We start from the raw sequence: 27,977 nt of genomic DNA on the forward strand, positions 1-27,977 counted from the left end.
CAACTTTTGTTTTTTCAATAGGAAGAGGGCCATGTGACACATCAAACTTATTGGTAATGTCACAAGAAAAACAATGGTGTGCTTGGTTTCAACGTAACTATTTTTTCATGAGTTATTTACAAGTTTCTGACCACTTATAAAATGTGTTCAATGTTCTGCCCATTGTGTTGGATTATCAATCCAACCCTCTTCTCCCACTCTTCACATACTGATAGCAACACCGCAGGAGAAATGCCAGCACAGGCATCCAATGTCCGTAGTTTCAGGTGCTGCACATCTCGTATCTTCACACTTCTAAATGGCCACCATGGTCACCACCCATCTTGAGGAGTTTGCCCCCTCACATATACTAATGTGCCACAAACAGGACTTTAATATCACCAACCATTCCCATTTTATTACAGTGTATTCATATAAATGGCCCACCCTGTAGAATAAGGACTACTATTAATCCCCTCTTTCATTCCAATCAGCAATCAAAGGTGATATGTCAGGGCTGCATCAGTTTCATAGAAACATTCTGCTTTGTGTTTTGATTCTTGTGTACTACTACAGGAGCTTTGCTTGAGACACAATTCAAAACAATTATTTTTTATCCTTTACCACAGCCCCACAGCTCATCTTTTGCTTAAAACAAGCTTTATGCTAACAGCCAACACTTTGTGCCTGAGATGACAATATTAAAGATATAATATCCCCTTTATATGTGGTTGATTTATTTTTTTTAGAGCAGTGGTAAGTTTCTGGAATTTAACAACATATGCTAGTGAAACCATAGAGGTACAACAGCACAGAGGTTTGAGATGCATTTTTAACATGTTTTAAAAATAACGCATCTGGATGTTCTAAGCATGCACAACTCAAATTTACTTGCGTATTAAAACATGTTAGGGGATTATGCACAAAGAATTATTTTTTGAACACGTTAGCTCATCAAACACAAAATGGTAACTAATTTATTGTAAATGTCTCAGTTATTTCATCCAACATCATGGAAAAAAGCTTGAAAACATGACTTTTCACTGGGTTGACCAAGTGAAATTAGTTAAATATGTATTTCCTAAGCAAATACACGTATTCTCACAATTGTGCATTCAGTTGTAATGCTGTGGGAATAAAGTGGTGGTCAAGGGCTGATTTTTCACTAGTTTTACTTTTTTTTTGCCAGTGCATCCCATTCCAGTTGCATAAGTAGTCCAGCTCCTCCAGGATGGCACATCAATACAAGCCATCACGAGAAGGTTCGCAGTGTTTCCTAGCACAGTCTCAGGAGTGTGGAGGAGATACAGAAAGATGGGCCATAACAACCCTGTTGCAGAAGGGCCTTCTGCAACAGGGTTGCAGAAGGGCATCAACCTAGTCCTGTAGATGATTTCTTGTGCAAGTAGGAACATGGGAAACACTGTCAGAGCCCCATAAAATGACCTCCAGTGAGCTACTCAGGCATATTTCTCACCAAGAACTAAGAGGTTGGCATAAAGGTCCAACATCCTTTAGTGCAGCAGTCCCCAACCTTTTGTGCGCCACAGACCGGGTTATGATTCCAGAACGCTTGGATTATACAGAAATACAATGATCTCAAATGCACCAAACAAGTCCATTTCTGAAAGGCTTAAAAAAAAAAAAAAAAAAAAAAGAACACAAAGGATTCTTAGTTTTGAGCCTACTCAAAAGTCTGAACTTAAAGCCTATTGGGACGCATCCCTTAAACAGGCAACTCATGCTGAATTAAAACAATTCTGTAAAGAAGGGTGGTCCAAAATTCCTTCACAGTGGTATGAAAGGCTCATTGATAGTCATCACTAATGCTTGATTGCGGTTTTTGCTGGTAAGCAGGGAACTTTCTGGAGCAACAACTTTAACGCATAGAACCAAGCCTACCTGGCTCTCTTTTCTCCCTTAATGGCACGGTTTTTTCAAAAACTGATTTCTTTGCTCACACCGTCTTTGTCCAATATTAAAGTTTCATTATCTGAAACAAGCAAGTATCACAAATGCGCAAGAAAATAAAATCAGGAAGTTTTTGAAATACTAGAAAGAATAAAACACATGAAGAAAAGAAAAAAAAAAAAACCCCACAACACTCACATATTTCATATTTTTTTATTTTAAAAAAAAAGAAAAAAAAAGAAAAAGGCAAGTTACTATGATTCTCAGTTTTCACTTCATTAATATAATCACCCATCCCATACTCTCACAATAAACAGAACTTTCAATTCAATACACTACTTCATGCTTCTTTTTAAAGTAGAGTGCTCAACACAGCAAGTCACTGTACACAGAGTAGTTTCTGGCCGTCAATGAATGACACAGTTGCTCCACACTCCTCATGCATGACTCTTCTTTCTCCTGTTGTCTGTCAGAAGTGAACCATGATGTCATCTAGTTAGCTGTCCCATCATGTGTTGTGTTGAGTTCAACCCATGCTCGGTTTAAGGTGACCAAAGAAGTGCATTTTTAAGAGCCAAAAGGGAGTTTCTCACATACTTATTATATTCTTAAAATTCTCATCTCACAGACATACTTTGAATTTACTGTTTAAGGAATTGGCGTGATGCCAGAAAATGTGACCACATGATCACAAACCAGTTCTTACAAGAGACTAAATGAATGCAAGTCAATGGAGTGCACTCAGGATAACAGAGAGGGGGACTGGCAGCCTCCGAGATGTTAATAGAGTACACCAAAAGGAGACTTTTCTTATTCAGCACTCTGCAGTTGTACATCCTCTGTACCACACCTCTCAGAGTGAACCGGTACAAATAAGTGCTATGAACGAGCATCCCGCTTTCCGAAACTGAACAAAAGAAATGTGATATCTTCAACAAGAAAATGTTTCACTACCTCAGAATGGAAATTAACATCTTTGTAAAAATAAACAACTTTTTGTTCCAGACAGTTAAATTAGAAATAGGATATCATGGGACATGGAGGAACATACACTGACATTTATCTTTTCTATTTTACTGCCAAAACACAGTAGAATGTTGTGTTATGCAAGAATGACTCTGGCGATCATCCTTCCGCCTAGTCCACCACACAAGCCCAACAGTCCTCTGCTGTCATGGTCATCTCATGACAGCCAAGTACTAATAAGATCTACTGTTGGCCTTCTTTCTTCTCTCCTTCTGAAGAACTGGAACTGCTGCTGCTATCCCGCTCTGCTGCCATCTGCAGGAACAAAAGGAATTAAAGACTTTCACAAACACTGAGCAGAATTTTACAAAACCGCTTTAATCTGTGTGACCTTTTACTTCTTTTGGGTTTGTTCACCTCTAGTTTTCCCTAATTTTTATGGAAATTGCACATTCTAAGATATGCCTCGTTTTCAGCAAATAGCTCTTTGGTAGTCAACTTGTTTGTACAAAAATATTCTTATTCCTTTTACAGTTAGCATTTTTCTGATTCAAAAGATTCTTGGAAGCAAAATGTAATAAAATGAGGGTCTGGTCAAAACTTTTACAGTACAGCACACACTGATATACACAGTTTCAAGGCCTACCTTCTTGTAGGCCATTTCAAACAGTTTGAGTGATGCCTGCTGCAAGTTGGTTGCGGCCTGCTTGATGTTCTCGCCTGTCTCAGAGTCCTTATTGGTCAACAGATTCCTGACCTTTGAAATCTCCTCCTTCAGCTTGGTGCACTGATTTCACAAAAATAGGGGGGAAAAATAAGACAAAAATCAAGCACAAAACATTAATTTAATCTCAGTAAATTACAACAAAGTTTAGAGCATTACCTCATCAGCAGGGAGCTGGTCTTTAAACTCTTCCATCTTGGATTCTGTGTCATGGATGATGCCCTCAGCCATGTTGACAGCTTCCACACGGTCCTGCAGCAAGACAACTCAGTATTTACCAGATACTAAAACCACAGACAACACAGTGGTGAACCATCATCTGTGTGTAAGACGTGCAACTTCTAGGCCTAAAAAGCCAATGTGGAAATGCCTGTAAACCAACTGAACAGATGTAACTGTGGGTGAAACGGCATTGAGTCCTTTGTTTGCAGCTAGTTTCAAGTCTGTTCAACATAAAGTGTCTTGAGATGACCCATTAGGAATGAGCCTTGTATAAATAAATGTGAACTGATTTCTGTGTTTTAAGATGAACATTTTCTGTGTTGCACTGAGTTATGATGACAATAAAGTGCCCATCAATCAAGACGGTGAGATTTCACCCCCGACTTTTGTCTTTACAGTTTGACTGTTACCTTCCTCCTCCGGTCCTCCTCTGCATACTTCTCAGCATTCTTGATCATATTCTCAATGTCATCTTTACTGAGACCTCCTGATGACTGGATCACAACTGTAAAGGAGGAAATGAGATATTTATATGTGCACTTTGACTTTTACAGATACCAATTCAAACAGAGTCGTAATGCAGGGAAAAAAAACAAAAAACAGTTGTCTGAAACAAGACTGAGTAAGGGCCAAGTGATTACAGCAACATGCATAAATATTAACCTCCCTATCTAGTCTGTCTTAACAACAACAACTGTAAAAGTCAACCAAGTTAAGTGTTAACATTTATCTAAAAATGCAGATTATTTTCAGCAGTTTGAAATGTCTTTTAGCTTGACTTGCTAACACACGAAGTGGGAAAAAAAACAAAGTTCTCAGCTTTCAGACTGGTTTACTGTGTGCACTGACTCTGCTGCTCGCGGCCTGTGCCTTTGTCCTTGGCCGACACATGGACGATGCCATTGGCGTCGATGTCGAATGTGACCTCGATCTGAGGGACTCCACGAGGGGCTGGAGGGATTCCTACCAGAGTAAACTGACCCAGCAACTTGTTGTCTGTCGCCATCTCTCTCTCACCCTGGCACACTTTGATCTCCACCTGAGTCTGTCCATCAGCTGCTGTGGAGAACACCTGGAGGGGAACATGTGACACTGTAGATCACATGGGGCTTCACTGAGACTGTGGGACTGCAGTCCTGCTTTAAATACCTGGCTCTTCTTGGTGGGAATTGTGGTGTTCCTATTGATGAGTTTGGTAAAGACACCACCCAGAGTCTCGATACCCAGCGACAGTGGAGTCACATCCAAAAGCAGCACATCGGTTACATCGCCAGCCAGAACGCCACCCTGGATGGCTGCCCCAATAGCGACAGCTTCATCAGGGTTCACAGACTTGCTGGGGGCTCGGCCAAACAGATCCTGGACTGTCTGCTGAACCTGCAGTGCGGATGTGGTGGGGGGTGTTAATTACGAGTTATGCATGCATTAAAATCAGCATTATAAAAATCATATTCAAAATGCAGAAAACATTGTTTTACTCTTTTGTAAAAGCACTGTACAAATCTATGTTCTTATTGTCTGTGCACTAGGGTTGTGCAGATAGAGATCACGTCAAAGTTAATGAGCCAGTAATGAGCCAACAATTCAACTGTCAAGCTGCCGAAAACTAAAGTGCACTGCATGTTAGCTCAACTACGAAAAAAATACACCTGTTTGCAATGTATACAGTGGTTTGCAAAAGTATTCGGCGCCCTTGAACTTTTCCACATTTTGTCACATTACAGCCTCAAACATGAATCAATTTTATTGGAATTCCACGTGAAAGACCAACACAAAGTGGTGTACACTTGAGAAGTGGAACAAAAATCATACATGATTCCAAACATTTTTTACAAATAAATAACTGAAAAGTGGTGTGTGTGTGTGTAATTATTCAGCCCCCTTTGGTCTGAGTGCAGTCAGTTGCCCATAGACATTGCCTGATGAGTGCTAATGACTAAATAGAGTGTACCTATGTGTAATCTAATGTCAGTACAAATTAGGGCTGCCACGATTAGTCGACTAGTCACGATTACGTCGACTATCAAAATCGTCGATGACTGATTTAATAGTCGACGCGTCGTTCGAAGCTTTGTAAGATCACAAAAGACGCAGGAATAAGTAGTAGGATTTAAGAGTGTAATAACAGACTGAAACAAAAGATTGCAGCACTGCATGTACATAGATGCCAGCTGCCGTTAAACCCGAAGAAGAAGCTGTGTCCCAGAATTCATAGCGCAGCTCAGTTCAGCTTACAACAATGGCGGCAGCTAGTTAGTTTTAATATTACTCTTATTATTCTTTCTGGGTCACAAAATAAACGTTTAACATATTTTCAGGTGAGAATGTAGCTGTATAAACCTCAAATATCTGCTCAGTTTATCAAGACACCACATATTTTCAAAGGCGTTCTGACGTTTTCGGAGACGTCTGTTACCCACTAGCTTGATAGCTAGTCGGGGGCAAGGCTCACTAGAGCCCGTGAGAACACCGGACTCCCGGCAAATCGTTTTCAAACCCACTGCCGTCTTTCGCTACTCAGGTAAAACATATATAAGTCACTTAGATAACTTCAAAATGTTATTGTTTTGCTTTTTTTTAGTATTTTATTTGTTCCTGAGTAAATCGGTTTGGCTGAGATTGAAGTTTTAGTTTTTACACAGCTGAATAAATGTCAAGAAGACAACTGATTATCAAAAGTGTGAAATGCTCGAGAATATACTCCGGTGTCCTGTTATATTTTAGATAGCAAGGAGTTTAAACTTCATCGAAACAATCTGCAAATTTCATTAAAATTTAATAAACTATCACCTTGTCTTTATTTTTAGTTAGCACATACCTTAAACACTTAAAGCTGTAAGCTAATGATAGTTACATAAGAGTAGATGCATGCTGGTGCAATAAGATGTACGTTTTACTCCAATGGATGCATGATCTGATTAGTCGACTAATCGCAAAAATAATCGGTGACTAGTCAACTATCAAAATAATCGTTTGTGGCAGCCCTAGTACAAATACAGCTGCTCTTTGACGGCCTCAGAGGCTGTCTAAGAGAATATTGGGAGCAACAACACCATGAAGTCCAAAGAACACACCAGACAGGTCAGGGATAAAGTTATTAAGAAATTTAAAGCAGGCTTAGGTTACAAAAAGATTTCCCAAGCCTTGAACATCCCATGGAGCACTGTTCAAGCGATCATTAAGAAATGGAAGGAGTATGGCACAACTGTAAACCTACCAAGACAAGGCCGTCCACCTAAACTCACAGGCCGAACAAGGAGATCGCTGATCAGAAATGCAGCCAAGAGGCCCATGGTGACTCTGGACGAGCTGCAGAGATCTACAGCTCAGGTGGGGGAATCTGTCCATAGGACAACTATTAGTCGTGCACTGCACAAAGTTGGCCTTTATGGAAGAGTGGCAAGAAGAAAGCCATTGTTAACAGAAAACCATAAGAAGTCCACTTTGCAGTTTGCGACAAGCCATGTGGGGGATACGGCAAACATGTGGAAGAAGCTGCTCTGGTCAGATGAGACCAAAATGGAACTTTCTGTCCAAAATGTAAAATGCTATGTGTGGCGGAAAACTAACACTGCACATCACCCTGAACACACCATCCCACTGTCAAATATGGTGGTGGCAGCATCATCCTCTGGGGGTGCTTCTCTTCAGCAGGGACAGGGAAGCTGGTCAGAGTTGATGGGAAGATGGATGGAGCCAAATACAGGGCAATCTTGGAAGAAAACCTCTTGGAGTCTGCAAAAGACTTGAGACTGGGGTGGACGTTCACCTTCCAGCAGGACAACAACCCTAAACATAAAGCCAGGGCAACAATGGAATGGTTTTAAAAAAAAAAAAAAAAAAAAAAACATATCCATGTGTTAGAATGGCCCTGTCAAAGTCCACATCTAAATCCAATTGAGAATCTGTGGCAAGATCTCAAAAACTGCTGTTCACAAACACTGTCCATCTAATCTGACTGAGCTGGAGCTGTTTTGCAAAGAAGAATGGGCAAGGATTTCAGTCTCTAGATGTGTAAAGCTGGTAGAAACATACCCTAAAAGACTGGCAGCTGTAATTGAAGCAAAAGGTGGTTCTACAAAGTATTGACTCAGGGGGCTGAATAATTATGCACACCCCACTTTTCAGTTATTTATTTGTAAAAAAATGTTTGGAATCATGTATGATTTTTGTTCCACTTCTCACGTGTACATCACTTTGTATTGGTCTTTCATGTGGAATTCTAATAAAATTGATTGATGTTTGAGGCTGTAATGTGACAAAATATGGAAAGGTTCAAGGGGGCCGAATACTTTTGCAAGCCACTGTAAATGTCATTATGTCCCCAAACCAGACCACACATTTGTGGTGTGTACCACTTTGCCTACTGTTAACTATTCGTTGCCATGGAAGCTGCAGAACTTACTCGTTTACTCCATCTAGTCCCACAAGTATAAAGTATGTGCACCCTGAGTTATTTCATGCACTTTGGTGGTTTTAAACATCTGTCTTGTGTACCTTGGGCATGCGTGTCATGCCTCCCACCAGCAGCACCTCTCCGATGTCTCCCTTGGACACTTCAGCATCCTGCATGGCCTTCTGGCAAGGAGACACGGTGCGGCGGATAAGGTCAGCAACAATACCTTCAAACTGAGCACGGGTTAGCTTCATGTTAAGATGTTTGGGACCGGAGGCATCCATAGTCAGGTAGGGGAGGTTGATGTCAGTCTGTAAAACAGAAGGACAATCACTGAGTATTTAAACAGTTACAAAATGCTTTTAACTCAGCACTGTGGTTCATTTTGTGTGACCCTGTACTAGGCCTGGCCTGCGGTCAGAATCAGGACAGTCCACTCTCACTGGGCCAAGTCCTGTAGCAGCACAGCAGCAGCGGATTCTAAAACAGAACCTGCTGCACTGAAGCAAAAAAAACAGGAGCTTCGTCTACCAGCACTGTAACACTGAGCCAGACACAGATTATCTGGACAGCTGACTGAGAGCTGGCACACAACATGCACTGAGACATGTGATGACAAGCAGTACAACCAAAATCAAAACACCCTAAAGCATCTGTGATACATCAGCCATTCAGTGTCACCTTTTTATACAACTACACAAACTCATTAGCTTCCCATGAGGATAAAAGCTAGGAGTACCTGCAGTGAAGAGGACAGCTCACACTTTGCCTTCTCCGCAGCCTCTCTGACTCTCTGAAGAGCCATGTTGTCCTTCGTCAGGTCTACACCGGACTGAAAAGAAACAGCGCAGGTTGAAAACGCAAAACTTCACAAATAGACTTCACGTGCTTCCTCCGAAGCACACTTTCTGTGTACTCACTACCTAATTTATAGCCAAAGTATTCACTCACTGTCTCTGTACTGTCTCGCTAGCTTAGCTTAGCTCGTAGCCGACTCATTAGCACCATGGCTACTTCACCTGTCCCTCCTGCACTTTCTTGCTCATTGTGTCAGATGTTTAGTTACTCCTCGGCCTCCTTTAGCAGTAATGATATCTGTAACAAATGTAGCATATTTGCAGCGCTGGAGGCCAGGATTACTGAATTGGAGACTCGGCTTCGCACCCTTCATTCACCCGTAGCTAGCCAGGCCCCTGTAGCTGGTGCAGCCGAAAATAGCGTAGGCCCCGCTAGCTGTTCCCCGGCAGACCCCAAGCAGCTGGGGAATCAGGGCGGCTGGGTCACGGTGAGGAGGAAGCATAGTCCTAAACAGAAGCCCCAGGTACACCACCAACCCGTTCATGTGTCTAACCGTTTTTCCCCACTCGGCGACACACCCGCCGGGGGTCAAACTCTGGTAATTGGCGATTCTGTTCTCAGACATGTGAAGCTAGAGACACCGGCAACCATAGTCAATTGTCTTCCAGGGGCCAGAGCAGGCGACATTGAAGGAAATTTAAAACTGCTGGCTAAGGGTAAACGTAAATTCAGTAAAATCATAATTCACGTCGGCAGTAATGACACCCGGTTACGCCAATCGGAGGTCACTAAAATCAATATTGAATCGGTGTGCAACTTTGCCAAAACAATGTCGGACTCTGTAGTTTTCTCTGGTCCCCTCCCCAATCAGACCAGGAGTGACATGTTTAGCCGCATGTTCTCCTTAAATTGCTGGCTGTCTGAGTGGTGTCCCAGAAACGATGTGGGCTTCATAGATAATTGGCAAACCTTCTGGAGGAAACCTGGTCTTGTTAGGAGAGACGGCATCCATCCCACTTTGGATGGAGCAGCTCTCATTTCTAGAAATATGGACAAATTTATTAAACCCCCCAAAATATGACTATCCAGAGTTGGGACCAGGAAGCAGAGTTGCAGTCTTACACGCTTCTCTGCAGCTTCTCTCCTCCTGCTACCCCCCCAAAAACCCATCTCCATAGAGACTGTGTCAGCTTCCAAAAAGACAAAAAACAAACTAAAAACCAGCAACAAACAACTTAAACATAAACAATCACAAAGAAAGAACAATACAGTATCCACATCTGAACCAAAGAGTAAAACAGTGAAATGTGGATTATTAAATATTAGGTCTCTCTCCTCCAAGTCTCTGTTAGTACATGACTTAATAATTGATCAACAAATTGATTTACTCTGCCTTACAGAAACCTGGTTGCAGCAGGATGATTATGTTAGTTTAAATGAATCAACACCCCCGAGCCATTCTAACTACCAGAAATCTCGAAGCACAGGCCGAGGGGGCGGTGTGGCAGCAATTTTTCACACCAGCCTATTAATTAATGAAAGACCAAGACAGACTTTTAATTCATTTGAAAGCCTGATGCTTAACATTGTCCACCCCAGCTGTGAAACTCAGAAACCAGTCTTACTTGTTATCATCTATCGTCCACCTGGGCCTTACACAGAGTTTCTGTCTGATTTCTCAGACTTTATATCTAATTTAGTTCTGAGCTCAGATAAAATAATTATTGTGGGTGATTTTAACATCCATGTAGATGCTAAAAATGACAGCCTCAACATGGCATTTAATCTGTTATTAGACTCAATTGGTTTCTCTCAAAATGTAAAAGAACCCACCCACCACTTTAATCACACTCTAGATCTTGTTTTAACATATGGCATAGAAACTGAACATTTAACAGTGTTTCCTGAAAACCCTCTCCTGTCTGATCATTTCCTGATAACATTTACTTTTACAATAATTGATTACACAGCGGTGAAGAGTAGACTTTATCAAAGTAGATGTCTTTCTGAAAGCACTGTAACTAAGTTTAAGAATATAATCCACCCACTGTTATCATCTTCAATGCCCTGTACCAACACAGAGCAGAGTAGCTATCTGAACGCTACCCCAACAGAGGTCGATTATCTTGTTAATAATTTCACCTCCTCACTACGTACGACTCTGGATACTGTAGCTCCTGTGAAAACTAAGGTCTCTAATCAGAAGTACCTGACTCCGTGGTATAATTCTGAAACACGTACCCTAAAGCAGATGACTCGTAATCTGGAGAGGAAATGGCGTGTCACAAATCTAGAGGATCATCATTTAGCCTGGAGAAATAGTTTGCTACTTTATAAGAAAGCCCTCCGCAAAGCCAGAACATCTTACTATTCATCACTGATTGAAGAAAATAAGAACAACCCTAGGTTTCTCTTCAGCACTGTAGCCAGGCTGACAAAAAGTCAGAGCTCTTTTGAGCCAACCATCCCTTTAACGTTAACTAGTAATGACTTCATGAACTTCTTCACAAATAAAATTTTTATCATTAGAGAAAAAATTACCAATAATCATCCCACAGATGTAATATTATCTACAGCTACTCTTAGTACCATTGATATTAAGTTAGACTCTTTTTCTCCAATTGATCTTTCTGAGTTAACTTCAATAATTACTTCCTCCAAACCATCAACGTGTCTTTTAGACCCCATTCCTACAAAACTGCTCAAAGAAGTCCTGCCATTAATTAATTCTTCAATCTTAAATATGATCAACCTATCTCTAATAATCGGCTATGTACCACAGGCCTTCAAGCTGGCTGTAGTTAAACCTTTACTCAAAAAGCCATCTCTAGACCCAGCAGTCTTAGCTAATTATAGGCCAATCTCCAACCTTCCTTTCATATCAAAAATCCTTGAAAGAGTAGTTGTCAAACAGCTAACAGATCATCTGCAGAGGAATGGTTTATTTGAAGAGTTTCAGTCAGGTTTCAGAGCTCAGCACAGCACAGAAACAGCTTTAGTGAAGGTTACAAATGATCTTCTTATGGCCTCTGACAGTGGACTCATCTCTGTGCTTGTCCTGCTAGACCTCAGTGCAGCGTTCGATACTGTTGATCATAATATCCTATTAGAGCGATTAGAACATGCTGTAGGTATTACAAGTACTGCGCTGCAGTGGTTTGTATCATATCTATCTAATAGACTCCAATTCGTGCATGTAAATGGAGAGTCCTCTTCACACACTGAGGTTAATTATGGAGTTCCACAGGGTTCAGTGCTAGGACCAATTCTGTTTACATTATACATGCTTCCCTTAGGCAGTATCATTAGAAGACATAGCATACATTTTCACTGCTATGCAGATGACACCCAGCTCTATCTGTCCATGAAGCCAGATAACACACACCAATTAGTTAAACTGCAGGAATGTCTTAAAGACATAAAGACCTGGATGGCCGCTAACTTTCTGCTTCTTAATTCAGATAAAACTGAGGTTATTGTACTCGGCCCTGAAAATCTTAGAAATATGGTATCTAATCAGATTCTTACTCTGGATGGCATTACCTTGGCCTCCAGTAACGCGGTGAGGAACCTTGGAGTCATTTTTGACCAGGACATGTCCTTCAACGCACATATTAAACAAATATGTAAGACTGCTTTCTTCCATTTGCGCAACATCTCTAAAATTAGAAATATCCTGTCTCAGAGTGACGCTGAAAAACTAGTTCATGCATTTATTACTTCCAGGCTGGACTACTGTAATTCATTATTATCAGGATGTCCAAAAAACTCACTGAAAAGCCTTCAGCTAATCCAAAATGCTGCAGCAAGAGTCCTGACAGGGACTAGAAAGAGAGAGCATATTTCTCCTGTTTTGGCTTCCCTTCATTGGCTTCCTGTTAAATCCAGAATTGAATTCAAAATCCTGCTCCTCACATACAAGGTCTTAAATAATCAGGCCCCATCTTATCTTAATGACCTTGTAGTACCATATCACCCTATTAGAGCGCTCCGCTCTCGCTCTGCAGGCCTACTTGTTGTTCCTAGAGTATTTAAAAGTAGAATGGGAGGGAGAGCCTTCAGTTTTCAGGCCCCTCTTCTGTGGAACCAGCTTCCAGTTTGGATTCGGGAGACAGACACTATCTCTACTTTTAAGATTAGGCTTAAAACTTTCCTTTTTTCTAAAGCATATAGTTAGGGCTGGACCAGGTGACCCTGAATCCTCCCTTTGTTATGCTGCAATAGATGTAGGCTGCCGGGGGATTCCCACGATGCATTGAGTTTTTCCTTTCCAGTCACCTTTCTCACTCACTATGTATTAATAGACCTCTCTGCATTGAATCATATCTGTTATTAACCTCTGTCTCTCTTCCACAGCATGTCTTTATCCTGTCTTCCTTCTCTCACCCCAACCGGTCGCAGCAGATGGCCGCCCCTCCCTGAGCCTGGTTCTGCCGGAGGTTTCTTCCTGTTAAAAGGGAGTTTTTCCTTCCCACTGTCGCCAAAGTGCTTGCTCATAGGGGGTCATATGATTGTTGGGTTTTTCTCTGTATCTATGAAGCGCCTTGAGGCGACTTTTGTTGTGATTTGGCGCTATATAAATAAAATTGAATTGAATTGAATTGAATAAAGACTGTTAGAATACCCACCTCTCTCTTGAACTCCTTGACAATGTGTCTGAGGAGGTGCTGATCAAAGTCCTCTCCTCCAAGGAAGGTGTCACCATTGGTGGACTTCACCTCAAAAACTCCCTTCTGGATCTCCAGGATTGAGATGTCAAACGTACCTCCACCTAGATCATACACAGCAATACTGGAAACACATTCATAGAGGTTAACACAACAACAGAGCGAGTAGTTGTATTCTTCTATGTACAGGATCATCTATCATCTTTCTTAGCAAGTACTGATACTCCTAAGCATAGCAGTAAACATCAGGTGGTTTTTTGTCATCTACACACATCTTATCTTGGGTCTTGTCCAGGCCATAGGCCAGAGCAGCAGCAGTTGGCTCGTTAATCACACGCAGGACGCTCAGACCAGCGATCTGCCCAGCATCTTTGGTGGCCTGTCAAAGAAACAAGTTGACACAAGTATCGAAGATGAATCGTTACTTCAATCAAGTGCATTCCAAAGCAGCAACAAGGACACAGAAGCTAATTATCCGACATCTACATATCACCTTAACTGCTCTGAGACTGAGGTAGATTAGTCTTATCAAAAACTTTGAACAGTTTAAAAAAAAAAAAAAAAAGGGGGGGGGGGGGGGGGGTTGGAAGAAAAAGAAAGTATAAAAAGAAAGTATATGATGAACTAGAAAGCGAAAATTTCGGAAGAAATTTTAAGTGTGCCTATGCCGCTGCTAATCAGTGTAGTTTGCCATTCATACGGCTACAGAGAGCAAAACTCAGCAGAGCAGCCATTCTCCACCATGAACTATGGTAAAAAACAAACACCACTCGCGCCTCACAGATGACAGCTTACAGTTTTGTGTAAAGATGAGGTGACTTCGTACAGCCCCGATTTGCAGACGCTGTGGACAGAGGTTCATGAGCAGAAGTCCCATTGTACCACGGCAGACCCGACAATGTTTGCATAAACACGCTTTGAAGTTTAAGTTCAAGGTTCTTTATTTGTCACATGCAAAGTTATACAAGTATAACACACAGTGAAATGTAGCCTGACACGCTCCTCGACATGTGCAAAAAAATTGAGGGGGGGGTGTAGAGGAAGCACACACATATATCTGTGTATATACATATACACACACACACACACACACACACACACACACACTGAGTGAATGTGCAGTAGTAGCAGTAAGCAGGTGAATTCTGTACATTAATATGAATAGACATCTGACTATTTTACAGGAAGCATTACGTTATGGACCACTTTTTACACATGGTTGGTGTACCCACACAGCCGGCTGTAGCTTTTCATCTCACAGCCCAACACACACCCAAAAAACAGCCGAGAGATCACAGACTTTACGCCCGTGGGTCCACCTCCCCTGCAGCGGCACTGCATACCACGCCCTGCCACACACATCAAACACGTAAAATAAATATTTATGCACTTTTGCATTCACTTTTTGTTTTTTGTTATTTTTACAGTGTTCTGAATGATTAACAATGATCTACAGCCAATCTTGTGTATTATTATACAAACTTTGGTTATAAGATTCAGATAACTATTTAATAAAAGCTAAATATTTTATATGAGAGTAAGAAAGAAAAGTATATCTTTGTGTCCCCCTTTCCCTGTTAATGCCCTACCTGGCTCCCTGGCAAAAGCTTTGCTAAATCCGCCCCTGCACAGTTACCAGTTGTCAGCTACACAAAAAAGGATATTGGTGTTATTTGTCTGTCAGAAACAGTTCATGACTTCCCTTCAACTCATTCATGTCACCTAAAAGGTAAACCCGTTTCTCCATCACCAGTTCAGCTCTGATGATTCAGTAAGGACATCTCCTGGTTTGGACCAGCCGTTTTTACAGCTGTGGCTCCAGCAAACATCAGCTGATACTAGAAATTAAAATCAAATGAATTTAACAACAGCTGATCAAGCTTAAACGTGCTGCTGTTGTTTAGCGCGATAAACAAACAAGAGAGAAAAGCCGATCATTGATCAGTTTCATGATTGAAGTTGCAACAGGCGAGAAAATGACAGGGGAGGCTGCGTAACGACAGAATAAATCCAGCTTTGTGTCTTCTTCCGTTCTACCTGAAGTACGGGACAAACTGTGTTCCTTTTCAGCTCAATACGAAACGCGTAATATTTTCTCTGAATGCGGGACGATTCAGTTTGTACGGAACTGTTTGCAACTCTACGAACTAACCCTTATGAATAAAATAAAATTCAATTCAATTCATCAGTAACTTAGCGCGCACACAGCTGTATAGAAACTGTGTCATGCCAGCTAGCACGCAGTACGACTTATTGTAACTGATTGTAAAAAGTTAACACAACGAAAATAAACTACACCTAAACTCTGTTTATATCCGACCCAAATAGAGTGCAGTTCATAACTTCTTACCTGAAATTCAGTTAACCTGCTTCTCCTGCCTTCAATTTCCCTGATCCATGGCTGCCATCTGTTTGAGCTCCGCGTTAGCCACCACCGGTCGATCGGCGGCCGCCTCGCATGTGTCTTTTTCCCGCATGTAAATACACCGGTGGCTAGCTGCCCTTTGTTGAAGCTAATTTATGGCTCAACGGTAAGATGACTGTAAAAACTGCGTCGACCGTGAGTGTCAGCAGGGTCTGAAGATGAATTGGCACAAGCCTCATGTCTTAACTTTGCTTTGTTAAAGAGATATGATGATTTGAAAATGCCTCTCAGAGAGTTCCAGCGGTGATTTTGAACAAAGTCCCCATTCACTTTCTATGGAGACATTCATATTTCAAACATTGTGTTGCTCTGAGGCGATTTGATAAAAATCTGTAACTTCCACAACAGTGATAGTGACATTTTCTGAAAGCCAGCAAAAATACCTACGTTTTGATGTATAATTTGTGGAGGTTGAGTGAAAATTGAGTGAGTAGCAAGAAGTTGTTCAGACATGAAGAGAAAACTGAAAAAGGACAAGTGCTCACTCTGAGTTTAATTGCATAGCAACCATAACAACGCATGTATTTTCTCAAAAATCACAAAGCTGCAACTGAAAACTTAAAGAGGATTTAATTAAAATGGTAAAAGATATTTAAAAAAAATAAAAATAAAAAATAAAAAAGCTGAATCACACAGGAATAGCCCAATGATCTGAGAACATTTTAAAGTTTGAATGGAGTTTCTAGGTGAAAGTATGAGGAAGTAGTTAAGTTTCAACAACAAGCAAGTTTTAGCAGAATTGTGGAAGTTTCCCATTCATTTCAATGGGACAAATTAAAGGAAAAAAGTGTAATATTTTAAAAAGTATAATAGTTATAAGTACCAAAAGTCATAGCAGGAATTAGCAGAAAGAGCAGAACAGTTTAGAGTTTGAACTGAGAAAATCGGCTGAAAACTGACGGAGTAGTTAAGCGGCAAAGAAAGTGGCAACTTGAAGAATAACTAGAAAAAAAATTTGCATTTCCTGCGAAAATGCTGTGTGGATGCCTTAACGCTGAAGATGTCTGCTGAAAAAAAAGCTGAAAAAGCAGAATTATCTGCTGAAAAGAGGTGTGGAAGCAGAGGTGCTTGCTGAAGATGGCTGTATGTGTAATGATACACTGGGGAGTGTCAAGAAAGCAGAGCGCATGCAAGCAGGGAACATGTGTAGCAACTGTCACAGGCAGGATTCGAACCTCTGCCACCGGGTCTCACGGCAGCTGCTCAACCCTCTGAGCCAAATGAGTTCTGGTCACAAACAAAGATATGATGAGAGGGAAAATGTGCACTGTGGAGCAGAAGCTCAAATTAGCAGAAAAGAGGTGAAGAGGAAGAATTTTGTTCTGAAATGAGGTAAAGAAACTGAAATTTGTGCTTAAAACAAGTGAAAAAGCTGAACTCTGAAATCCTGCTAAAACAGCAGAAGAGGCTGATATTTTTCAGCTACTCATTGAGCCAAACTGGTTCTCACGTAACTGAAAAAAGGTGAAAAAGCTTACAATTCTAATGAAAACAGCAGAAGAGGCAGAGATTTGTGCTGATAAGAGGTGAAAATGCTGAACCAATCAGAGGTACTGCTTCTGTCTGCTTCATCAGGCTGTGTACTTGTATGTATTTCTGCCATGGAGCGTTAACAAGAATCTGAGGTCCATATTAGAAAAGCTGCCAAAAATCATAAAACGTTGCCGAATTGTAATAAATTATCAATATGAATTTGTAGTGAAAAACAAACAGACAAACAAACATACAAACAAACATGTGGGCCAAGGTGGAACTGAACCCATGAACTTTGGTCTGAAGAGCCGTTTCCTTACCAATCGCGCCACTGGCAAAGAGAGCGGGCGCCTGGAAAACAGGGTGATGAGCAGTCAGAATTAGATCGCGGTGAGAGGCGAAAAATAACTCAGTTTTTTGGAGTTACAAAACGTCGTGTAACTCAAAAACTAGGTGGGATAGAAGCATTCTTACACTGGGTGAATCAGCGGACTTTGGTGAACTTTGACTGCGATTTACATAGCTCTTTGTACCTCCGTCGCGGAGATATGACGAGAGAAGAAACGGCTTCATTTTTGGAGTTTGAAAAATGAGAGGAGGACAGATTTCCACCCCTCAAACAAACGTAATTTATGGCTCAATGGTAAGATGACTGTAAAAACTGCTTCGACCGCGAGTGTCAGCAGTGTCTGAAGATGAATTGGCACAAGCCTCATGTCTTAACTTCGCTTCGTTAAGTAGATATGACGATTTGAAAATGCCTTCAGTTTCAGTATTTCAGCTCTGAGTTTCACAACCTCCCCATAGACTTTGAATGGGGAGTTTTGAGACCTTGTGTCACTTCGAGGCAAATTGTGAAAAAACCGTAACTCGCACAATAATTATAGTGACACTGTCTTAAAGCCAGCAAAAATACCTACATTTTGATGTATAATTTGTGGGGGGTGAGTGGAAATTGAGCGAGTAGCAAGAAGTTGTTCAGACATGAAGAGAAATTTCAGATCAGACCAGCACTCACTCTGAGTTAATTGCATAGCAACCATAGCAACGCGTGTATTTTCTGAAAAAAAAAAAAAAAAAAAAAAATCACAAAGCTGCAACTGAAACTTAAAGAGGCATTAAATGAAAACGGTAACAGATCTGAAAAAGCTGAATCACACAGGAATAGCCCAATAATCAGAGAACATTTTAAAGTTTGCATGGAGTTTCTAGGTGAAAGTATGAGGAAGTAGTTAAGTTTCAACAACAAGCAAGTTTTAGCAGAATTGTGGAAGTTTCCCATTCGTTTCAATGGGACAAATTAAAGGAAAAAAGTGTAATTTTTTTAAAAGTATAATAACAGAAAATACCAAAAGTCATAGCAATCGTTAGCAGAAATAGCTGAATAGTTTAAAATTTGAATGGTAAAAATCGGACAAAAATTGTGGGAGTAGTTAAGTGGCGAAAAACGTACAGGAGCAACCAGAATAACTAGAAAAATTTGCATTTCCTGCAAAAATGCTGTGTGGATGCCTTAACGCTGAAGATGTTTGTTGAAAAAAGCTGAAAAAATTGAAAGTTGGAAAAAAAAAAAAAAATGCTGCCCTGAGCAGGATTCGAACCTGGCCCTCCTGGTCTAAGGGCAGCTATTTAGCTCACTGAGCCAAACTCTTTCTCACAAAGAAGAGGTGGAGAGATTGACAATTGTGCTGAAATGAGCAGAAGCTGCTGAGAATTGTGCTGATAAGAGGTGGAAAGGCTGAAAAATTTTCAGAAGAGGTGAATAAGCAGAATTTGGGAAAAAAAAAAAAAAAAAAAAAAAAAAAAAAAAAAAAAAGAAAGCAGCACGGTGGCTAGCACTCTTGCCGCACAGCAAGAAGGTCCTGAGTTCAATTCCACCATCAGGCCGGGGTCTTTCTGTGTGGAGTTTGCATGTTCTCCCCGTGTTTGCGTGGGTTCTCTCTGGGTACTCCGGCTTCCTCCCACCGTCCAAAGACATGCAGCTTGTGGGGATAGGTTAATTGATTAATCCAAATTGTCACTAGGTGTGAATGTGCGAGTGAATGTGAGTGTGAATGGTTGTCTGTCCCTGTGTGTTACCCCTGCGACAGACTGGCGACCTGTCCAGGGTGTACCCCGCCTTTCGCCCTATGACAGCTGGGATAGGCTCCAGCGCCCCCCGCGACCCTGAAAAGGATAAGCGGAAGCGAATGGATGGATGGATGGGAAAAAAAAAGAAAAAAAAAAAGGTGAAAATTCTGCTGAAAAGAGGTGAAAGAGCAGAATTTCTGCTGAAGAGTTTTTTTCTGAAAACAGCAGAAAAAACTGAAAATTTTGCTTAAAAGATTTCTATCAGAATTGCTGCTGAAAAGAGTTGAATGAGCAGAATTCTACTGAAAAGAGGTTTTTGCTAAAAAGAGCTGAAAAAGTTTAGATTTGTGCTGAAAAGGGGTTAAAAAGATGAAATTTGTGTTGAAAAGAGTTTAAAAAAAAAGTTTAACTGTTAGCTGAAAGAAATGTTGCCATAAGCTGGATTTGAACCCAGGCCTCCCAGTCTGAGAACGGATGCTTATCTCACTGAGCTAAAACACAGCTCAGCCCAGCATGCAAAATCAGTGACCACATTGATAATGTGTTCCATTCATTTAAATGGTCAAAAGTCATAACACACATCAGCAGAAATAGCAGAATTTTTTAAAGTTTAAACATAGTATAAATACTAAGTTTTAGCAGAAATACTAAATAATATTTTTCTCCTGCCAAATCATAGCATTTGTGCTGGAACACAGAAAATTCTGCCAAATCATAGTATTTGAGCCAAATCATACATCCATCCATCCGCTTACCCTTTTCAGGGTCGTTGGGGGCGTTGGAGCCTATCCCCGACAGACTGGCGACCTGTCCAGGGTGTACCCTGCCTCTCGCCCCCAAATCATACAATTTGTGGTAAAACATTATTTATGATTTAGCAGAAACACTGGGACTTGGTAGAAATACTATGATTTACATGAAATACTTTGACTTAGCAGAAATACTACAATCCAGGAAAAAAAGTACTACAGCATAGCAGAAATTCTATCATTGAGCAGAATTACAAGGATTTAGAAGAAATACTAAGATTTGGCACAAACACTGATGGGGCTCAAGAACCTTTATTATGCAGTTATACTATGATTTGGAAGAAATACTATGCTTTGGCACAAATACTATGATTTGGCTCAAATACTATGATTTACCAGTAATACTATGTTTTGGTACAAATACTACACTTTGTCACAAATACTATAATTGAGTACAAGTACTATAAGATTACAGAAATACTATGATTTAGCAGAAATGCAATGTTTTTGCAGAAACACTGTAATTTCGCTTAAATAGTATGAAATAGCAGTAATACTATGATTTGGCAGAAATACTACTTTTTAGCACAAATACTATTGTACAGAATGGTGTACGTCAGTTTAATGCTGGGTGGTGCTGCAATAGTAACTATCCTCGGTCAGAAGGAGAGGCTGACATCCAGGGATTAGATTGCCACAGGTGGAGTTTATTGCGGTCAGATGGATGGTACAGGGAGGTATGGCATACAAGTAGGAGGATGTGGAGAGGTGATATGGTGTGGTTTCTATGATTAAGAACAGGGTATGCATTACAATATGCATACAGATTAAAGATTAAGAAAACTGGCAACAAATTCCTCCACTACAAATCAGTCTGGTGCCACTTTTTACAGGGTTCACGTTTACTAAGGCACTACCCAAAAGGCGCCACGAGAGGGCACTCCAACACAAGTGATGACCTATTTACACTGATGCACTTAGTTAACAGCCCCTACTTAGCCACTACATAATACAGTGATATTACAGTATACAAATTCACACAAATACTATGATTTGGCAGAAATACTATGACTGAGTAGTAATACTATAACATAACAGATTTCCTAGAAAAAACTATGAAATTGCAGTAATTCTATGACTTGGCAGAGATACTACGTTTTAGCACAAATACTATAACAACGCAGAAATACTATGACTTAGTAGTAACATTAGTACTATAACATAACAGTTCAATATTCTTGCACAAATACCACAATATGGCAGAAATACTATGTTTTAGCAGCAATACTGTGATTTGGTATAAATACTATGATTTGGCACACATACTATATTCCGCAGATGCATTATAACATAACAGATATTCTACGACTTAGTAGTAATACTATAACATAACAGAATTATTAATTGGGCACAAATACCACGATTTGGCAAAAATACCATGATTCGGCACAAATACGACATGGCAAAAATACTAGGATTGGGTACAAATACTATGATTTGGCAATAATACTGCGTTTTAACACAACTACTTTTGATTGAAATACTATTACTCCATACAAATACGATGCTTTGGGATAAATACTATGTTTTGGTTCCAATACTATGATGTGCAACAAATACTATGATTTGGCACAAGTACTATGATTTAGTACAAATACTATGATTTGGCAGAAATACTATGCCTTAGTAGTAATACTATAACATAAGAGATATACTATGGTTTTGCAGACATACTATGTTTTTGCACAAATACCATGATTTGGCACAAATGCTATGATTTAGCAGAAATACTATGATTTGGCAATAATACTGCGTTTTAACACAACTACTTTTGATTGAAATACTATTACTCCATACAAATACGATGCTTTGGGACAAATACTATGTTTTGGTTCCAATACTATGATGTGCAACATGATATGATTTGGCACAAGTACTATCATTTAGTACAAATACTATGATTTGGCAGGAATACTCTGATTTAGCAGAAATACTATGTTTTAACATCAATACCATCTTTTGGCAGAAATTCCTGCTAAAAAGGACCATTTCTTCTTTTTAGCAGAAATACTGTAATTTGGCATAAATACTATAATTTGGGATAAATACTATGATTTGGCACATATAATATATTCAGCACATATATTATAAAATAACAGAAATATTATGATTTGGCCCCAAAACCATGATTTTGCAAAAATACTATGATTTAGCAGAAATACTATGATTTAGCAGAAGTACTATGATTTAGCAGAAGTACTAAGATGTAGTAGAAGTACTTTGCTTTAGCAGAAATACTATGATTGAGGAGTAATACTTAAACATAGGAGAAATATTGATACACAGACACACATACACAGAGAGTAAAAGGAACAGGAGCTGTTGAGAGTCTGGGCTTGGTATATGTAGGTCAGTTAAATTAGCTGCACCTGCTGTAGTCAGCCCTTACAGACACAGAGAGAGGTGTGAGTTTTCTTCAGTGTATTTCTGACATTCAGGATTCCCCTCGAACAAATGGCCATAATTTCCTAACCGTAGAGGCTAGAACGGTCATTCAGACATCGTTTTGTTCAGAAGAGAGGGGGGAATCTTCAGGTCTTCATAATTCAGAGATAAAATATAAATTATTAAAGATATATGACTTGTAATACACTGTAACCGAGTAGAGGCGATGCAAAAACTGCCTTGACTTGCTCTCAAACAACCTTTGGTAACTCTAAATCTATATGGAGCATCAAAATCATTCTTTCACCGTAAGAAACAGCAGCCTTTGGTGAACAGTCATGGAATTTTTCAGGGCTCTGTGGAAATCCATCAGAAAGATATGATGAGAGAAAAAAAGTGCCTCATTTCCAGAATTTGAAATCTGATGAAATCTGAGCAAGGGACGAATTTCCTACCCTCAAACAAGTCTAACTCATCTCAGAACGGTAATAGGTGAGGAAAAAAAATTCTTGAATTGTGAGCATCAGGAGTGTCTGAAGATATATCGGGACAAGCCTTATGTCTTAACTTCGCTTCGTTAAGGAGATATGACAATTTGAAAATGCCTCTCATTAGAGAAATCCAGCGGTGATTTTGAACAAACTCTCCATTGAGTTTATATGGAGAGTTTTCTGACCTTGTGTTGGTCTGAGGAGATTTGCCAAAATTCTATAAATCCCACAATGATAGCGACATTTTCTGAAAGCCAGCAAAAATACCTACGTTTTGATGTATAATTTGTGGAAGTTGAGTGAAAATTGAGCAAGTAGCAAACAGTTGTTCGGACATGAAGAGAAGACTGCAAAAGCTTCAGTGGCACACTGGAAGCCAAGAGCATAGCAACCATAACAACGCATGTATTTTGTGAAAAATTACAATTTTGCAACTCAAAACTTTAAGAGGCATAAAAGTAAAACAGTAAAAGATTTGAAAAAGCTGAATCATACCTCAATAGCCCAATAATTTGAGAACATTTTAAAGTTTGAATGGTTGTTCTACGTGAAAATATGAGGAAGTAGTTAAGTTTCAAAAACAAGCAAATTTTAGCAGAATTGCAGAAGTTTCCCATTCATTTCAATGGGACAAATTAAAGGAAAAAAGTGTAATATTTTAAAAAGTATAATAGTAATAAACACCAAAAGTCATAGCCGGCATTAGCAGAAAGAGCAGAACAGTTTAGAGTTTGAACGGTGAAAATAGCACAAAAATTGTGGAAGTAGATCCACGGCGAAAAGTGTACGGAAACACCCGGAATAATAAAGAATAAAGAGAAACAGGAACTCAATAGTGTGGATTAAGGCATCCACACAATAAATCCAATGAATAGTAATAAGTGTGCCTCTTGGCATAGGCACACTTAATTACACTATACCTTAAAATATATATATTGATTATAAATCAGGTTGGCGATTTGAACATGAACTTGGCCAAATTATTCTATCCTGTGTGAATTGGGTTAACAGTGATTCGGTGCTCTCCTGTCTGGATGTCTGAATCATTTTTATGTTCCAAAAATAGCATCAGTTAAACAATGAAGGCATAGTGCATAATACAAATCTGTGGAGGGGATAAAATATCAGTATCATAGGGACAATACAATTTATAAATCACATTCTAACTGAATTTAAAACTATACTTTATGTATGCATCAGTTAAACATGTTTTTGGAGGTTTAAATAGATTTAAGTAAAATGTCTTTAAAGCAGTTGAATGTATTGCAAGTTGCTCCACTCTAGTGGAAACATGATACAGTCTGCTACAGTTAGTAACCTCTGAATCTTCTCAGTGTCACAGCAGGAAAACAATAATTCACTTCTCAAAAGCTGAGCTTTTCTTAAAAGACCCTGGTGGAGGCCTGACATCTGCTTTTAAACATTCATATCTTGGTGCTCGTGCGAAAACGTTTAGCAACGTTTCCTTCAATAGAAAGCCTGTGTGTGCATACCTGTCTCTGAGAGTCATTGAAGTAGGCTGGAACAGTGACCACAGCATTCTTCACCGTGCTTCCCAGGTAGCTCTCTACAACATGAATATGAAGCAAAACTAATGCTCACATGTGCAAAACATTTAAATTATCTTTTGACTGTCTGCACAACTATACCTGCAGTCTCTTTCATCTTCATAAGAACAAAGGCTCCTGCCTGGCTAGGGGAGTACATTTTGCCATGAGCCTCAACCCAAGCATCACCATTTGATGCACGCACAATTTTGTAGGGAACATTCTTCCTGTTGATGGAAAAAAGGTAGTTTTTTTTACCCAGCTAAGTTTATTTCTTTCATTATATCCAACATTTAAAAAAATAAACCTCGGATTTGAGATTTAAATGCAATAACTGAGAATGGTAAATGGACCGATTCTTATATAGCGCTTTTCTACTCTCCCGGAGTACTCAAAGCGCTCTATACAACACGCCACATTCACCCAGTCACACCCATTCTCACAAGCACTACCTCTATACTGAGTGCTTCCTAACTACACTCACACACATTCATACTCCGATGGATGCATCGGAGAGCAACTTGGTGTTAGTATCTTGCCCAAGGATACTTTGCATGCAGACTGGAGGAGCCTGGGATCAAATCTCCAACCTTCCGATCAGTAGGTGACCTGCTCTACCTCCTGAGCTACAGCCACCCTGGAATCTTTTTAAAGGCCAGAAATGAACTCACAGATCTTTCTGGACCTCTGGGTCTTCAAAGCGCCGTCCAATCAGTCTTTTGGTAGCATACAATGTGTTCTGAGGGTTGGTAACAGCCTGGCGTTTAGCAGGCATGCCCACCAGACGCTCACCATCTGCTGTGAAAGCAATGACTGAAGGAGTTGTCCTCGCTCCCTCTGCGTTCTCCAGCACCTGAACATAAATAAGAAAACATTTAGATTGGAGGAATCATTGTTTCATCAGATTCATCAATCAACCCCAATTTTTAAAGTTGGAGGTAGAAGAGAAAAAAAAAAGACCAAGAACCAAAAACCTCAATTAATGAGTGTTAACATTTTTCAGTTTTTTTCTCAAAACGGTAGAAAAACTACAGAGAAAAAAAAAACAAAACTTTGGATTCGGTTTACACAAAGTTACCCATTTCTTTACCAGGGATGCACTGATGTGATGTTTAACTTTTGTTATTAATCATATCCTGGGGCAGTGAGGCTTTTGAGTAATGCTGCATCAGTGTCTACGATCCCATCTATTTGGCCAGTCTGATTTTTCCTGTTCTGGTTTACTTACACATACAGTAACAAACTTCCATTAAGTTAATTAACACAACATTTAGTTTACCCGCTTAGAAGTTCTCTAGTATCAGCACTCAGGATGGGTTCCATTTCCATAGATACTGCTAGATTAAAGATAGGGGATTAAACAAACAAACAAACATGTGAATCATCTAAAGCATCACCTTGGCCTGTTTGCCCTCCATGACTGCAACACATGAGTTTGTGGTTCCCAGGTCAATCCCAATGACTGCACCTTTGACAGCTTCAGACCTGCAGCACATACAATGATAGTGACAAACTCAGCAGACCTCATGTTTACACCAAAAGATCCAAATTTCTCAGACTTCTATTTAGAAATACCAATACAGAATATGGCATTCTGTTCGGTGACAAAAAAGTATTTTAAATTGTGAATATGAATCACAGCCATTAGGAAGTGAATGTATAGTTTTACCTCTAAACGACAAACAAAAATTGCTAAACCAGCACCAACGTCATGCTGTTAGTGCACGTTCATATAACGCAGGCACTTTAATGTTGATACTCACGCATAGTCTCTCCTGGAGAGGGCTCTAAGAGCATCTGGTTGGAAGCTGGTCCAGCATGCCTGATAATACAGAACAACGCAGTTACACAGCTGTTAACTCAGACAAAATATTTGCGATGAACTCACAAAATTCGACATTTTGAACCTCAAAAGGAAAGATCCAAGTATATTTAAAAAAAATAAAACAGGATGAAAATTGGAAGAACCAAAGCATAGATAACATTATCGGAGTCACAAACAAGCACATGTGACAAGAAACCAGTCTTAATAGTGGGATCCAGCTAAGCGAAGCCTGTAGAAGATCGAGCTCTAAATGTGTTACTTAAACTGTGGAGCAGCGTGCTGGAGGAGGGGACGCCTCACCGAAGATCACAGACCCACAGCTCTGCTACAGCCTTGGAACTAGCTCAAAACGAACATTAAAACTCACACACCAAAGTAAAATATTTCAGTAGATGACGAAGCAAGTAGTACTTGCTTCTCTAATACCGCACTTTGAAAAACAGCTGCCAGGTAGGTCCGGTATCAAATGAAGTGAGCTAGCACGCGTTAGCTTAGCCCCACAGATATGAAACACACCAGCACATCGAATGCTAGAGCGGCGGCTCAATACTATGTTGTTATTGCACATCTCTTCTCGTGACACACATTTATTACAGTGTCTGCTGGACTGTGCTCATTGTTAGTGACACAGTAATGATCTAACCACGACTAAATATGCTGTCCTCAAGCTTACGCTGTTAGCATCTAAAGCTAGGAAGCTAATGGCCACATCGTAATGCATCTACTTAACTGTTTGACATTTACCTTTTTAATCAAGGACGAAACGCTTCTGATATTACTCCTCGTGGGAAGAGTCCTTGAAACGCTTCGGGCGACGCTCAACATTTTCACAACTCAGCTAACAGGCTTGCTAACTTCGATTTTAAACTACAGCTTTTAAGTAAAAGCACACTCTTCAGATAGTTCGGCAGCGAAGGAATGCTAAAATATTTCAGCTTTCCGAGCCTCTTCAGACTTTAACGCAGCGTCTCCTCAGAAAACCGCATAGAGCTCAGCTGCGACAAGACTGCTCGCCTCTGGACTGCAACGGCAAAAGACCTGCGAAGCTTCTTCTCGAATTATCCAACACATGTTGCACCATGCACCGCTCAAGGACCCCAAAAATGGGCTCTACAATGACTGCCTGTTTTTTTTTTCATCGATAGTAAAATGCCTAAAACAACAGTTTAAAATCGAATATGCAAATCAATTGGAAAAACTGACATTAATTAAAGAATAAAGCTGTCTGATATAAAGATCAAATATATACCGGTGGTTTTTGGATGTTCGCGGTTTTGGCACGGGTAGGG

General features: G+C 40.1%; 1 protein-coding gene and 1 non-coding gene across 2 annotated transcripts; both read right to left on the reverse strand.

The window, feature by feature from the left end:
- Nucleotides 1-2,087: 2,087 nt before the first annotated feature.
- hspa9 (heat shock protein family A (Hsp70) member 9) lies at nt 2,088-27,743 on the reverse strand. Its single transcript, XM_085287046.1, has 16 exons — nt 27,433-27,743; nt 26,627-26,685; nt 26,261-26,348; nt 25,535-25,716; nt 24,966-25,090; nt 24,810-24,883; nt 13,936-14,042; nt 13,625-13,787; nt 8,938-9,030; nt 8,300-8,509; nt 4,952-5,179; nt 4,652-4,874; nt 4,213-4,307; nt 3,740-3,832; nt 3,503-3,643; nt 2,088-3,171 (listed from the first exon to the last, which is right to left on the reverse strand). Exons 1-16 carry the CDS (start codon nt 27,511-27,513, stop codon nt 3,100-3,102), a joined length of 2,034 nt encoding a protein of 677 aa, XP_085143172.1. The 5' UTR covers nt 27,514-27,743; the 3' UTR covers nt 2,088-3,099.
- LOC146581809 (small nucleolar RNA SNORA74) lies at nt 8,583-8,786 on the reverse strand. Its single transcript, XR_014888942.1, has one exon. It is a non-coding gene; the product is annotated as a small nucleolar RNA SNORA74 (small nucleolar RNA).
- Nucleotides 27,744-27,977: the final 234 nt, after the last annotated feature.

This window comes from Mchenga conophoros, linkage group LG2 (genome assembly GCF_057382185.1).
Source record: "Mchenga conophoros isolate Kocher_MC1m ecotype Shallow Benthic linkage group LG2, M_conophoros_male_GT1.1, whole genome shotgun sequence".
NCBI classification, from domain to species: domain Eukaryota; kingdom Metazoa; phylum Chordata; class Actinopteri; order Cichliformes; family Cichlidae; genus Mchenga; species Mchenga conophoros.

Bases quoted from the DNA above. Each gene is read 5' to 3' on its own strand.
- hspa9 (XM_085287046.1), bottom strand. From the start codon at position 27,513: ATGTTGAGCGTCGCCCGAAGCGTTTCAAGGACTCTTCCCACGAGGAGT. The intron at 26,686-27,432 runs GTAAATGTCAAA...CTGTATTATCAG, and splicing joins TTTCGTCCTTGATTAAAAAG to GCATGCTGGACCAGCTTCCA. The intron at 25,091-25,534 runs GTGAGTTCATTT...TTCCATCAACAG, and splicing joins CCAGAGGTCCAGAAAGATCT to GAAGAATGTTCCCTACAAAA.